General features: G+C 45.3%; 1 protein-coding gene across 2 annotated transcripts; it reads left to right on the forward strand.

Moving 5' to 3' along the window:
- Positions 1-227: 227 nt before the first annotated feature.
- On the forward strand, positions 228-15,728 carry dnajc3a (DnaJ (Hsp40) homolog, subfamily C, member 3a). Of its 2 annotated transcripts, none has more exons than XM_080019289.1 (12): positions 228-407; positions 1,366-1,476; positions 1,576-1,700; positions 1,999-2,073; positions 7,228-7,380; positions 7,524-7,705; positions 8,758-8,877; positions 10,485-10,590; positions 10,677-10,797; positions 13,300-13,432; positions 14,084-14,232; positions 15,204-15,728. In XM_080019289.1, the coding sequence occupies exons 1-12, from the start codon at positions 329-331 to the stop codon at positions 15,356-15,358; spliced, it is 1,509 nt and encodes a 502-aa protein (XP_079875415.1). In that variant the 5' UTR covers positions 228-328; the 3' UTR covers positions 15,359-15,728. The 2 variants fall into 2 exon arrangements, with proteins under 2 accessions (XP_079875415.1, XP_079875416.1); XM_080019290.1 differs by having other exon boundaries at positions 334-363.
- The last annotated feature ends 313 nt before the right edge of the window (positions 15,729-16,041 follow it).

Consider the following 16,041-nt stretch of genomic DNA (forward strand, 5'->3'; position numbering starts at 1 on the left):
CAATGATAATACATCTTTAACAGATAAAGAATAATGATAATTATCCCCTGATGTCATGTGCTGCGTGGCTCCTCTCAGTTGAGCCAGTCGGGGTGGGCGGAGTTTCCAGCCGGCCCAGCCAATCGGCGGCCCCCACGACCGGCTCCCGCTCTCCGGTTGGCTTATGCGCCGAGCTGGAACCGGAAGTGGCGCTGGTCCACATCGGGGGCGCTGTCACCACATGGAGCCGTCGGGAAGAAACCAGCTCCGCGTCGCACAGAGTTAAGACTTAAATATCACGCTAGACCACCATTTTTTTATATATTGTTTTTTTTTTATTTTTATAATCATGGTTTCAGCCAACCACGCGTACAAAATCCTCAAGTACGTCCCCTACGTCCTGGTTCTGATCGACCTGCGGTATGAAGGTAAACGCGTTAACGTTGCTTCGCGGTCCCGCTCCCAGCTTGGGGAGCTGCGCTCGTTCTGCGCTTTGTGTTGTTTGTTTAAACGAAGGATGTGTTTGCTCTCCGCTTCGTGTTTGTTTATTTCGCGTGTTGTGTCCCTTGAATGCACCTTTGGCAAACGTGCCAGAGCGACGGGATTCTCTAAGCTGCGTCGCAAAGCTAGCTTGCAGGGTTGTTGTTTTTTTTTTTTTGTTTTTTTTTGTTTTGTTTTCCTCTGAGATCGAAACTTTACCGAAAAAAAGTTTTGACTGGGAAACGAATGCACTTCCTGATGCTTTAGGGCCATTTCGTTTGATTACTTTAGCTGTCTCACTTATATTGCAACCATGTGTCATACTGGAAGGGAATGGAACCAGCTGTTACCCAACTTTTGTTAGCTTGCAGGATTTTGTTGTTTTGTTTTTTTCCTCCGAGATCCAACTTCACCAAAATAGTTTCTGACTAGGAAGCTAACGCATTTCCTCGTGCTTTAGGGCCATTTTGTTAGATTTCTTTCGCTGTCTCACTTATAATGCAACCATGTGTCATGCTGCAAGGGAATGGAACCTGCTTGTACCCAACTTTTATTATTGATCGCGATGGCGAACGGTTATGTAACAACTCACAGCTGTGGGGATCCTCCCGTCTCGATAATTATAATATTAATATGAACCTTTATTTCTAGAGCACCTGTCATACACAATAGACTTTAGTGTTTTAGATTAATAGAAGGCAATCTAGTGGTTTTAGTAAAGGATAAAAGCTAAATGCATTTAAAAACAAGTAAATATTGTACGCAAAATCACTTATCAGTCATCCATTTAGACTTTTTAATAATGGTCGATAGAATGATGATGGAAAATTAGTCTTGAACTACTCCGAGCAGTTCTCAAATTAATCTAAGACAATCTTCACAACAGCATTTGTGATTATTTTCCAGGAGTGAGCTGTGGACGAGATGGGAGTGTGGAAAGCCACCTTGAGATGGGGAAGAAGCTCCTCGCTGCCGGCCAGTTAGCGGACGCTCTCTCTCACTTCCATGCTGCTGTTGGTAAGCGGGGTGGGAGGGGCTGTCCTCTGTTATATTCATGCTTTTTCCACAGCATTTTACTTGTATTGTTATTATGATTATTATTGTATTTCTGCATAGATGGCGATCCCAAAAACTACATCGCCTTCTACAGGAGAGCTACAGTATACCTCGCCATGGGGAAGTCAAAGTCTGCGCTGCCAGATCTCAGTAAAGTTATCGAACTCAAACCAGACTTTACTTCTGTGAGTTTGACTTTGTAGGTCAATTGTTATTGGTGAGGGGGCAGTGGCATCAACATTTAACAAAATCAGTCTTGTTTTAGACTGAAAATACACATTAATCACATTTGCTAATGGTATTTGGTCCCCATGTTAATCTGTGTTTATACCTGGTTCTGACTTAAGTCTAACCAGATTTAATTTCAGGAAACCATTCCATGTTATTATATATATTTGGGGAAAATAGTTGGTGATGTAGGATGAGTTGATTAAAACCAGAACATGTTTTCAAATGTCATCATTTGTTTTTCTCCTCACCTAGGCCAGACTTCAGAGAGGAAACCTCCTCCTGAAACAAGGGAAGCTGGATGAAGCAGAGAGTGACTTTAAGAAAGTGGTGAGTTCTGCCATATCTTATCCATATCTACCCATCATAACATCATAACATTTAACAAGATAAATGAGCCTCCTCCATAAAAGGAGGATGGTGGAGGAGGAGGATGGTGAGGATCACCACCAGGTGTCACTGTTGATCTGTAGGGTCCACCTGGTTCAAGATTCCAGAGGTTTATTCGTCACATGCATATACATACTTTCATACATATATGCAGTGACATGTAATGCAACGCTCCCGGTGATTGCACACAATATGTCCTCGGAAAATTTCCTTCTACTAGACCAACTAACTGATTCCTAAAACATAATACAGTTAGTCGAATACTTATAGAATAAAGTAAAAATATATAGAATTAAATTAAATGGAATAGATAAAGGGAATAGGCTTATGTATATGGGATAGACTTATGTATATGGGATAGGCAATTTTGTATATACAGATGTGTGCATTAAAGTGGCATGTGAATAAAGTGAGGTAGCGTTTGTGGGATAATACAGCACAGTATACAACAGTACGGCGCAGCAATACGGTAACACCGAACAACCCAGAACAGTGACACAGTATGCGGTGCAGTATGCTACATACAGTACAGTGAGGTAGTGGAGCCTAGTGCATGGCTCAATGTGGACCCCTGGTGAGGTCAGCATTGACAGTTCTTATGGCTTGCGGGGAAAAACTCAGTCTCAGTCTCTCTGTTCTCCCTGTGTGACTGCGGAGGCACTTGCCCGACCGCAGCAGCTGGAACAGTGCGTTGTTGGGGTGATGAGGATCCTTCATGATCCTGTGGGCTCTGCTATTACACCTCCTGGTGTACAAGTCCTGCAGGGAGGGGAGGGTAGTTGGTGGTACGTTCAGCTGAACGCACCATCCTCTGCAGGGCCCGCCTGTCCTGAGCAGTACAGTTCCAAAACCAGACAGTGATGTTGCCTGTCAGGATGCTCTCCATCGCTCCACAGTAGAAGGACTTGAGGCTCCTCACCGAGACCCGGAATTTCCTCAGCTGCCTGAGGTGGTAAAGACGCTGCCTCGCCTTTCTCACCAGAGTGTCTGTTTGTACAGTCCATGTTAAGTCCTCTGTGATGTGGACTCCCAGGTACTTGAAGCTGCTCACCCTGTCAACAGAAGTCCCATTAATCACCAAGGGCGTGTGCGTCCTCGATTGTAATCCTCGCCTAAAGTCCACAATCAGCTCCTTAGTTTTGCTGACGTTCAGGTGGAGGCTGTTGTCCTGGCACCAGAGTGACAGGTCAGCCACCTCCTCGCGGTAGGCCTTCTCGTCACAGTCGGTGATCAGGCCCACGACAACAATTTATCAACCCACGCATTCTGGTTTGGAAATATTCGAACTTTCACCGTGGGAACGATGCTATCTGCTACCGTAGCCACAAAGCTCACCGCTACGTCTGTAAACCCGCCGACGTCACTTGAACATGATTGGAACATGTTCCAGTCTACGTCAGCGAGTGCGTCCGAAAGCCCAGCCTCTGATTGGTCCGTCCACCGCTTCACTTCCCTCGTCACCACAAGTTCTCGCGTGATCAGGGGCCTGTTAACAGGAACCAGCGAGATCGTGGCGTGGTCAGATTTCCCGAAAGCAGGGAGCGAGACGGCCTTGTATCCCTTCTTGTAAGGTGTGTAGCAGTGGTCCAAAGTTCTATCTCCCCTGGTGGCATGCGTGATGTGTTGGTGGAAATTAGGCAGAACTCGCAGTCCCCAGTCACCACCACAGCCGCGTCAGGATGTTTGTTTTGAAATCCGCACAACACATCATACAGGTCGGACAGTGCTGTGTCAGTATCCGCTTGTGGTGGAATATAAACTGCTGTAATGATGACCGTGCTGAATTCCCAGGGGAGATAAAATGGACGGCATAAGATGGTCAGCTGTTCCAGGTTGGGCGAGCGGGAGAGAGGCGCGGTATTGTTGGGGTTACACCAGCGGTTGTTTACCCTTAGGCAGACGCCTCAACGTTTGGTTTTCCCCGATCTGTTGCCGCGGACTACGGAGAAGGACTCGGCTGGACGGATGGTTTCATCCGGCACCAGTGGGTTCAACCATGTTTTCGTCAGGCAGAGGACGCAACAGTTCCTCATGTCTGGTTGGAATTTAATCCTCGCTCGAAGTTCATCCATCTTGTTCTCCAGGGACTGAACGTTGGCAAGAAGGATGCTTAGAAGAGGTGGACGGTAAGGGCGCGTCCTCATTCAGACCCGAATGCCGCCTCGTTTACCACGGTGCTTCCTCCGTGGGCCCGCTCATGAAACAGCGGCTCCATTTTTATTATTGTTGTTGTTGTTGTTGAGCGTCTTCCCGCATAGAATTTCAGCCCGCCCTTTGCTTCCACGGATAAAAAGTCCCAAAGTTGTTAGTTTAGGGAAGTTTTTATGTCCATGAGTGCATCGCGGCCGTAAGAGGTAACTGCCGATGCTTTTTTGGCGGTCATTATGATTTAAAAAAAAAACGGGGGGGGGGGGACACTAAAATGTTCAAAAGTCGACCAGCGCGCCGGCGCAGGCGACCGGAAGGGGCGGCGCCACTATCGCCAATGGTGTGCGGGAGATTTAGCTGTAGTCTTTTTAGACTGAAGTGTGCACGGCATCTTCAGGTTCAAGTATGGGGATGAAAACCCAACTGCCTATCTTGTCAAATGCAAGATTAAAAAATATGTTCTTACATTCAGATGGATTTAGCTAATTTAAACATGAAATAACCTGCATCTATAAGTAGGGATGCACCGATTTATGCCTTGTGGGGCATTCAGGGGCATTCTTCTGTAATGACCAGCTGACAACTACGTTCTCTCTTTCTTTTTTTGTATTCCTTTGTAAAGCACATTGTGTTGCCCTGGTATGAAATGCGCTTTATAAATAAAGTGTGACTTGACATGGACTTGACTTGTTGACTGCCATGGGCCTATTGGCAGATAAGATGACATTCACTGACGGCAGTGACCGATGTTTATCCAGTGTTTGCCACACATGAACTTTACTTTGGCAGGCCGCCCGGGTATATTAACGGCCGCCAATGTATATTTACCCGTTTTAACTTATTTTTTTAATCCACCTGAGAGAACGACGCCGTATGCGCTCGATTTTTAGAAGACGCCGACACGGCTCTCTGCAGTTCTCCAAGCAGGAAGTGATGCTGCGTTCATGGGAACTTGGAAAACTGTAACTGATGCTGCGCTGCGAACTCGGAAAACATCGGCATCGACTATCTGCCGAAGCTGGTTTTTAAACATCGGTATCGGCCCACAATTTTGCATCGGTGCATCCCTATCTGTAAGTGATTTTCTAATGACGCCCTACAGTTTTGGTGATCTGGTATTATTTCCAGGTTCTCGTGAATATTGATAGCTTTTTATTACTGCTACCACTGAGGTTTTAGAACATTGCCAGAGGGCGTAAATGATAAATATAACGTTGATTTACTTTTAATGATTTGATTACATTTTAAGCTGTTGTTTTTCCTCAAATGGTATTATTATGAAGGGAAACATAACCTTCTTTGTGGAGAACCCTGGTGAATGCCACTTGTCACAGGGAGCCCTAAGCACACTCTGAGCATTTTAGGTGAGGAGCCGCATGGCCTTTCGTAATTTCATTTATTTCTAACGAATACACAGGGAGCCTGTGAGAATTTGATTTGCTTGGTGTGTCTTGTAGAAATACAACATTCCCTCTTGAGTACCACCATTTTAAAACTGACTTGAATTCCAAGTGGTTTAACTAGGAGGAAGTATCTAGCTTTTAAGCCTTATTACTGGTTGGCTTTTTCTTTAATACACTTAAAACGCATGGAAAGTTTTCTAACTGAATTCAACTGTCATGACTACTGCACCAAGTAGGCACAGAGCCATTACCCTAATAGAGGCCAGTAGGCGTCGGTAGTCGTACAATTTTATGTGCCCCATATTTTCTTGGTATAGTGTCTCCTGATCTGGCCGGAGGTGTGCAAGGACTTGCTGTTTCAGCAGTCTAGTGCATCGCCGTGGCGTAATGCATCACATTTATTCATTACTCTTCTCCTCGGGCTGAGCTAGCAGGAAACACTTAAAGGATTGCCAGGTCTATTTGTAAAAGATGCCATTAGCAGAGATTGCTCTTGTGAAGATGATGACCGGCATGATGAGGATGATTACGGTGTAATGGGTTTGTGGGGTGTAAGTAAGCACACGGCTGTGATTGGCGGTGCTTTCAGGAGTCAAAGTTGGCACAAGAATCCTTATGGAAGATCTTACCCTTATTGAAAAGAACAAGTGATGGATAATATTAAAACTTCCTTAGCATGGGTACTCTCCTAGTATCGTCTACTCTATGAATTAGGGCTGCCCCCTGAAAGTCTGAGGAGTCATTTTGTCAGTCGGAAACCCATCAGTCGTCAGATTCCTTAAGTTGAGCAGTCTTTTTAAAAAATGTTATTGTCAGTCAGTGTGCATTACAATAACGGGATAAAACAGAAGCTTCCAAAATTCACAGGGATAACATTTCAATTGGGTATTGTAAATATTTTCTGGCTTGCTGTTGGACAATATTTAATTTTTTTTTAATTCAAAATTATATCGGCCCCAAGGTGCGTCGGCCCACCCGGAAAACAGGAAGAGCCGGCTCTTCATTTAAGTAACCTATTTTACGAATATTGTAGAAAATATTGTAAATCATTACATTAAAATATATGAAAAATGATGTGTTTTATTGTGGTTCCACCTACCACACGCCACCCAAGTGGCCTTTTCAGGGCCCTCCGGCACAGACAACGATGGGTCTGTACACATCAGTTTAATGGAGAGAGCAGGCTAGGTGGAATTGCCAGGAGCAGATAGAACATGTGTCATGACAAGGCTCCTCTCCTGATTGTGTGTGGGAATCGGGGTTTTAACCTGTTGCTCGTTAGACCAACCAACAGCTATGCAGCCACCCTGATCCCAATCACCTAGATCCAGGTCAGGTGTGGCTGCTCACCACACCATCCCCACACCACATGTATATATTAAGGAAAATGTACATATTGTCTTTTTTTATTTTTTCCCTCGATTTGAATTCATCTTAATTTCTTCAACAACGGCCATCGTCGGGAGTGGGGAGTCTAGTGGCTCAGGTTGGCCACCACTGCTCTGTTATGCCTGGTGTAAAGCCTCTTCTTGTTGTGCTGCAGCTCAAGTCCAGCCCCAGCAATAAAGAGGAGAAGGAGGCCCACACTCAGTTGGCCAAATCAGATGAAATTCAGCGGCTTGTGGCTCAGGCACACAGCAACTTTAACAACAAGGATTATGTGGCAGCTGCTACCCTGCTAGACACCATTATTGAGGTGAGCAGCCTACTGTGCATCCCCATGCCGCTGTTATCGTTTTTTTTTCATCTCCATCTCCTATGGCATATTATGGGTGTTGGGCGCCAGAACATGTGTTGATGAATGTGAGATTGAACTTCAGACGTGGCCTTTTCTCCCAGACGTGCGTATGGGATGTGACCTCCCGTGAGCTACGAGCAGAGTGTTTCATTCAAATAGGAGAGATGGGGAAAGCCATCAGTGACCTCAAAGCTACTTCCAAACTGAAGAGCGACAACACCCGGGCCTTCCTTGAACTCAGCACCATCTACTACAGCCTGGGAGACCACGAGATGTCACTCAAGTAAGATCCAACTACTGCACTGCTCTGCACTGTGCTGTACTTAAAGATGGACCTTGGACCTTAGTATAATCCCCTCCCCTTAGTATAGAGAGGGGGGGGCCTTCAGTATTGTAGTGGCGAGTGCGCTTTGCCACCAGGTGATGGGTAGGCTTCTTCTCGAACACCCTGACCCTAGAAGATCTTGTCAGATCTTGTAATGGCACCATCTGGGATCGATTAACTAGTGGACTCGTAATCGTACATTAGGTTAGACGCGGACACCATCCGGGTCCACTCCGATTGCGTTCACGGGCTCTGAAAACTGTGATGTGTGTCAGAAGTGATGTGTTCAATGAACCTGGAAAACTGTCGGCTACTGTGCCAACATAAGCATATTTCATTTTCACCATACATGTGTTTGCATCCCTGTACAGTTAAATACAACTAAACTTAAAACTAGATCTGAATTTTTTTTTAAGATAAAACTAGACAATAAAAAAAGAAAACTAACAAAATGTATTGTGTACTTAGAAAACTAATAAAATAAAAAATATACGTTTTTAGTTTGTCGTTTTTCTATAAAACTTGGTCAAATTTATCAACATATAGCCATGGCAATACAATAACAACATATCTGTGTAGACAGACCACATTAGTAGGCGTAGACCTCATCTGGTGGAGCGCTGCTTTTAAATGGAAAGATGGAGTATATTAATTACTCAAAATATAAGGTGACCAAAAATGGCAACCTTTTCCATTTCGGCAACCAAAAGCTGTTGCCTGGTTGCCAGCCTGGCAGACACTTTTTAAAAGTTAAGTGTTGAGCGCTGCATTAAGCAGACTGTTTTGTCCAAAGGGACTTATGAGAGGCTAGAAACCATCAAAGCATACATCGACTATTCGAGGAACCTCAAATTGAAGTGCCTGAGCACCTGTGTCTCAGTTCAACTAGATACAAGTACAAGATAGCCGTGAGGAATCGAAAAAAAAAAAAATTGTTGGTTTTTCTAGCATTAAGACTATTCAGACTTTAATGAAGTATTCCTGGCTGTTTCCTTCCCTCTAATTGACAGTGAGGTGCGAGAATGTCTGAAGCTGGACCCCGATCACAAGCAGTGTTACAGCCACTACAAGCAGGTCAAGAAGCTCAACAAGCAGATCCAGTCAGCAGAGCAGCTCATCCAGGAGCAAAGGTGTGTGTGTGTGTGTGTGTGTGTGTGTGTGTGTGTGTGTGTGTGTGTGTGTGTGTGTGTGTGTGTGTGTGCGTGTGCGTGTGTGCGCGCGCGCGCGTGTGTGTCAAAACTAGACTTTTGCTCTGATGACTTTCCATTTGGGTCTTACATTTCCATTATATATATATTTTTTTACATCTGATTCCCTGTGATTATTGCGATAATGAATTCCTCCATATCGCCTGGACGCCTTGATCGACAACCGCAGACAGACACCCTCTCACCTGCTGCTCCCAGAAACAGCGGTGTGATTCACATTCTTCCATGAGGATGTGGATATTATACAGTACAGTGTTCCTGTTCCACTGCCATTTGTGGGCGGTGAACGTCACCAGCGAAGCTTGACACTTCATGTTGAAAAGTCTGTCTTACTGTAGCATACATGCTTTACAAGAGAATAATCTATAGCTCCCTTTCCTTCTTGTTTGGCCAAGAAATGTGACGTTCTGTCTTGACAAATCCATCCAGAGTCAGTTGGTTTGTTAGTTAATAAAGTTAACTTTATTGTCCTGGATGGGAAACTTGATTTGCAGCCTGGAGTTTACATTTCTGCTGTAATCATAGAAAAATTAAGAACTGATTCAACAACAGCATTTTACTGCAGTTGACGTCTTTATAACACTTATTAGGACCACGACATGTGATTGAAAAGCAGTATTGGTTTTCTCTGGCGATTTGCATTCCCAGCGGTCAGTCGGTGACTCATCGCAGGTCTAGATGACTGTTCATTTAATTTCTGTAAAACAGAGCGCTCTTTTAATGAACAAAATCACCACAGGCTACTGAGGACGGTCGCATACTGTGAAACATTTTTAACCATATGGAGTTGGACCCAGGTGGGAAAATAATCCGTTCTTACTTTCCTCCCGTTGCGTTGTCAAGCTTCTTACACCTCCCCCTCTCATTAATAGGGCAATTCTAGGAAACACTATTATATTCAGTAACATTTTTTTTTTTTTATGTATTTTTCAGTCAGTGTGTTTTACAATAACATGATAAAACAGAAGCTTACAAAATGCACAGGGATAACATTTCAATGGGGAACCGTAAATATATTTTTATGTGTGAATCGTCTGGACGGGGACGCGAACACGGCTCTCCGTGCGCCCTGATTGCCGTGCCCCCGTTCCTCTAAATAAAACCACTAAAGATGGTGTGGGGACGGGGCACGGAGGAACAGGGCACGACTCGGTAAGATTATATTCTGCACACAGCGCATGGCGAGGGGGTGATCGGGGAAAGGGTCACGGAGAAAGTGTCCCCATCACGCGGGGTTTCGTTCCATAAGCAGACGTGTAATAAACAAACCTACATCCGCAATTGAAACAAACCGTTTCTGCGCGCCCATCGCAAGCAGCCCATCGCTGGCCCACGCGTCGTTGGGACCGTCGGAGAGGGCGACAGGTGCGCGTAACGCGCCCCAGTCGCTCCCCCTCAGTGCCCCCCTCCTCCTTAACCTGCCTATAAGAAGAGCCAAGCAGACCCCCTTGATCGAGCAGGTCCATTAGAAGGGCCAGAACAGTCTATGAAGTTCAGTAAATTACATTACACTGCAATGTTGCTCCCAGGTACGAGGACGCGGTGAGCAAGTATGAGGCGGTGATGAAAACCGAACCCAACGTGCACCAGTACACTCACCACGCCAAGGAGCGCATGTGTCACGCCTTGGCTCAGGTGAGACTTCACCACTTCGCTTCTGTGGCTTCTCGAACAGCTTGCGTTTCGAATGTTCTGAGCGTGTGTCTTGTGTCTTGGAGCAGGGCCAGCAGGCTGACAGGGCCATCCCGGTGTGCAGTCAGGTCCTCCAGTCAGACCCGGAGAACGTGAACGCCCTGAAGGACCGAGCCGAGGCCTACATCCAGGACGAGCAGTACGAGGAAGGTGAGCAGCTGGTCCGTGGTGTGGATGCAGGTCAGATGCATTCTCTGCTTTACCACGGCAGGAGCCATTTTAGGAACTAGGAACGAAAGTTCTTAGGAATTTCGGGCTTTCTCCACAGGAGGAATCTATTCCACTTGGATCAGTCCCAAAGAAGTGAGTTGGTAAAGCAGTCTACTTGGTAGATTGATAGTTGCCTATATAATTATGCGGGCAGTCACCAAGGTTGCCAAATAGACTGGCGGTAACCAAGGGAGTCTAGACTGGCCTGTAGTTGCCTCCTTTAGCAACCACTTTTCAACAGCAACCCGCAAGTCCAACACACCAAAATAAATACATTTTTTGCATTAGTGATAGTTAAATATTGCTGTTACAATCAGAACCAGAACCCTGCACATGTGTCGGTCGTTTTATTGCCGTGCACACGGGTGTCCACAGGCACCAGTGGACCGCAGTAGAGCAAGGTTATTACAGTCGGGGATGGAAAACAACTCTGTTTTTGGCGAATGCCGTTTTGTCAATTTAGGTGACTTGTACGAATCACCCGTGATTGATTCACAAGCGGACTCGTAATCTGATATAACGTTAGACACGGACAGCGATGCTGTGTTCACCGGCTCGGAAAACTTTGATTCGTGTCGGAAAGATGCGTCCAAGGAACCTGGAAAACTGTCGGCTACCGTCACAAGTATATTTCAGACCTTTTTTCACCATACATCTGTTTGCATCCCTGTACGGTCTTTTGTTCTAGTCAATTTGGTCAAATTTGTCAACATATAACATTCTTAAAAAAAAAAAAACAACCAAAACAACACAATAACCAGTTGCTATCTTTGTAGCCGGAAAGCATTAATAACTCATTTGATGGAGCGCTACTTTTAAATGGGGAAAAATGCAAATGCATCATGTATCTTAATTACTCAAAACATAAAGTGACTAAAAATGGCAATCATATTTTCAGTTTAGGCAACCAAAAGCTGATGCCTGGCTGCCTTCCTGGAAACCACTCTTAAAAGTGGTTTCCAGGAAGACACATACACTGCATGTACCGTGTATGTGGATTGGCTTGTGTTGTGTGCATCATGGCACTGGGCCAACTGCTTTTGGAGTGGGCGAAAATTAAGAAGAGAGGTTGTGATGATAGCCACGCAATCTGCGTCCCATTTCTCATAATGTTTTTATGCACATCGTCAAAGTTAAGTCTCAACCTCATACGATCATGGTCAACCAGGGTAAAATTTCATGAAGCGGGTATGTAAAAATAAAAAAAATTTTGCATAATTGCACAACGTCCCTCTTGTGTTTTTTTGGAGCAAAGTGCATTGCCTTCGTAAATCCTCCGCCCGGTCTGGCAGCGTGGTGATCTGGTATCATTAGAGCCGTGCGTGGGGCATATCCCCCCCCCCCCTAGGGCAGCAACATGGCGGGTTTGAAGTAAGCACAACCTGAGTAATCTACAGCTGCCCTGCCTCGTGGGCAGCAGTTAAGCACAGGTGCTCATTTATCAAAACCCAAAGCCATTTGTTGGCAGTGGGGCCAGCGCACGCACGCACACGCGCGCGCTCGATTTCTCCATTTTTCTATCCCCATAGAAGGGACAAGCTTGAAGACAGGTGTCCTTGGATCTATTTTTGTGTTGCATCATCCAGGGGAAAAGAGTGAATTTTCTCCAAATAATGCCTTCATTACCGAATGAAACAGCGCTCCTCCAATCGCCTCGGCCTTCCCTCCTCTTCACCTGCTGCCGTGCAGGGTATTAAGAAAAACAACACAAAAAATAAATAAACACGGCCCTTACCTTGTTATTAAATTCCCCTCCTGGTGCCTACGTTTTGCGTCCCGCCAGGCGTGTTTAAGAATGCAATGGAAGCTAACCGCGCGCCGCTGAGCGAAAAGGAGCGTGAAGCAGATCAGACGGTGATAACGCAGGGAGGGGAAGGAGCCGTCGAACGTTCCACTGACGACCTCCGTAAACACTGGGCTGTACACACAGAGCACTTTGCTGACTTGTTTTATTTGTTTCCGTTTTTTAATTTAATTAAGATCCCCCTCTGTAAGACAAACAAACATGGAGGAAGCTCCCTCTCCCAAATCGGACCAGTCAGCGCTAATTTGGCCGATTTGGGAGAGCTGTGCGGCCGCGGGAAGGAACCCACGCTCCTTGGTCCGCCACAATCGCAGTGTGGATATTAGCCTCCACAATTATTGATCGTGACCATCCTTTATTATTTACTTTTTTTTTTTTCCCCATGTACGTTGAGAGGCATCAACATGATTGATCACAGCAGCAGGGTTGGGCGTGGCACGTCTCATGTGGGCTTTAAAAGGGCTCTGTGCACAGAGGAGCTTTTAAATGCTAGTCCTATGCATGCTCACACCTACTGCTGCACGCACGCACGCATACACGCCCCAGCAGCCAGAGCGGCTTCAAGGCCCAGAGTCCTCCGAGCCGCCGCGAGCGACAGAGGACTCACCCTCGTCCTCGTCCTCTTCCTCCCCCTGCAGCCGTTCAGGACTTCGAGGCAGCCGGGCAGCACAGCGAGAACGACCGTCAGATCAAGGAGGGGCTGGAGCGAGCGCAGCGGCTCCTCAAGCAGTCCCAGAGGAGGGACTACTACAAGATCCTGGGGGTGAAGAGGTGAGCGCTTTGACCGCGGCGTCCTTCAAATGTCGTCGGTTTTTACTAATATTAGGTCTTTTATAGGTTTTGGATTTTTGTTGGGAGGCCTCAATCTCAACTGAAGTATTTTGTCTTGATTTATTCCCCAAATTTCGAGTTCTTCTGTATCGGTCAACATTTCTCCAAGCCTACCCCCAAAACCTCATACTTACCCTGCTACACTTACCTGTTTGAGATGAACCCGCTCCATAGTACCTCGGATACGTGGCTGTAGAGAGAAATTCAAGACCGTTGCATTGAAATCCTTGTGGTTAGATTTATTCCAGTTCCTAATCTCTTACCCTGCTACCTGACCGTCTGGAAACTCATGGAATCATCTAGTCCATAACCTTCCCTGTTTCCACCTAATAACTATAATACTACAAAGAACTTACCTGCAATACTTTTGAAATAAAAGAACAAAGGATTTGTCCAAAAATCTGTCTCGGGCATTTTGTTAAAATTTGTCTTAAGGGATGCTTTGGGTTTTTGGTGAAATTGCACAGGAGCTAGGCTAGTTGAACCCCTCTGTAGCCATGTATTGCGCTAACACCGTTAGCATGCCGCCCGTCGCTGTCCCTGTACTGGGCACGCGGGGCTGAAACTGGTATTCTGCTGTGCCTGTCCCAGAAATGCCCAGAAAAAGGAGATCATCAAGGCCTACAGGAAGCTGGCTCAGCAGTGGCACCCGGACAACTTCCAGGACCCGGACGACAAGAAGAAGGCCGAGAAAAAGTTCATAGACATCGCTCAGGCCAAAGAGGTGCTCACTGACCCAGGTAAACAAAAAATACTATTAAAAAAAAAATATATATACATTAATTTAATTTTTACATGTTTTAATTCAGCTGATAGAGGTATTGTGGCACTCAAACACCACAGAAGAACAGTAGGTGCATGCATGTGCATTGATGTGCTTCTTCTAGAGCGGCGGAAACAACCACATCAATTAATAATGTCAATATAATAACATTGTGCCCGCACCGCGGTGTACTGATGAAGTAACACTTGCAAACATGGAATCTAACTACAGTGACCAGACGTCCTGGTTGGTCCATCAAGCCCAGTGTTTTGTTTTTGTTTCATTCATTTACAATAAATAGTTTTTTTTTTTTTTAAATGGTTACAAAATAGGCTTGTTATCGTCCTCGGGGTCTCTAAATAAAAGTGCCCAGAAAAAGCTTATCCAGCCACACACTGAGAATCAAGATTCAAGAGATGAATCATATGAGTAAAGTTTGTATTTTATTCACACCATCATCTCCAGCTGTGACGACGACCCGCAACTCCACCTGCGGAGTAGCCTGCAATCATCAATGTAAAATCAAATCTTTGCATCTTATTGGACCTTATCTGAGCAATAAGAAGGTTTTTACGTTTTTTTCTTTAAGGCAACAATTTTTAGTTCCTCTCAGGACAGCGTCCCCTCAGATGTTTGACTTGGTGGCTTCAAGACGTGGTGAGACAAAGGGGTGACTCTCCCCCTCCAGCAGCGCAGGCTTGTTTATCTCAGATTTCAGACTCCAGTAGCAGTGGGTGTCGTGTTTTTGTGATCTTTATTTCCTCGCTTTGCGAAATTACTTTTGCTTTTTTTTTTTTTTTTTCCTCTTCCGGCAGCTTGCGTGGCGCCGACGCCCGCTCGGGGCCCGTCAGTCACGGCTCTCCCGTGTTGTACACCGGAGTAAGATGTTCCTCATTTATTTACGAGCCGGAGTGTTTTTTTTGTTTTTTTTTCCCTTTCTCGTCTCAGAGATGAGAACCAAGTTTGACCACGGCGAGGACCCCATGGACCCCGAGAGCCAGCAAGGAGGACACCACCACCAGCAGCACTTCCACGGAGGCTTCCACGGCTTCCAAGGCTTCAACCCCTTCGGCTCCGGACCCTTCAACTTCAAATTCAACTGAAAAACCAAAACACTTGCGCAAGTCTGGCGCAGTTGGAACGTTTCTTTCTTTTGTTTGTTTTATTTCAGTTTCTATTTAAAGGGGATCCACAGGGCTACAGAATTTCGAGATTTTTCTGCCTTATACATAGAAAGACTAAAGACGCGTCTTTGGATTCTATATGGCAAAAAAAAAGTCTGTTGCTATGCTAACAAATATCTACCGTGTTTTCGAGAAGCGTAAAGTGTTAATTCCAAAGCGACGCTACACCCGGTCGGTGTAGTGTGGACTGAAATTCACATCCATTCTGAAGATGAACATGTACATTTACCGGTACAGTACTATTTTTATATGAATGGATTTCTGAATTGTAAATAAATATTTATATGAACTGACTGCCTTCCCTGTCGGACAGGTCACGCATGATGGGATTTGTTTTTGTACTGAAGTTGCAAATTAATTTAAACCAAAATTGGACATACTGCACTCATTGCTTTAACACTTCTCTACAGTCCACATTTTCTGTACACCGTTCCCAATTAGTTTTAAATTATTTTCTAGCTGTCGACGCAGCTTCGATTTTGAAACAAATTGCAGTCGTTTTCATTAGTGAAGCCTGTCGGAGCTTAAATCCCAAATGGACATTAAAAAAAAAAATTACTGCATTACTGGTTTTCTAGCAAAGACAAGTTTAATATCTCCCA

This window comes from Zeus faber, assembly GCF_960531495.2.
Source record: "Zeus faber genome assembly, chromosome: 18".
NCBI classification, from domain to species: domain Eukaryota; kingdom Metazoa; phylum Chordata; class Actinopteri; order Zeiformes; family Zeidae; genus Zeus; species Zeus faber.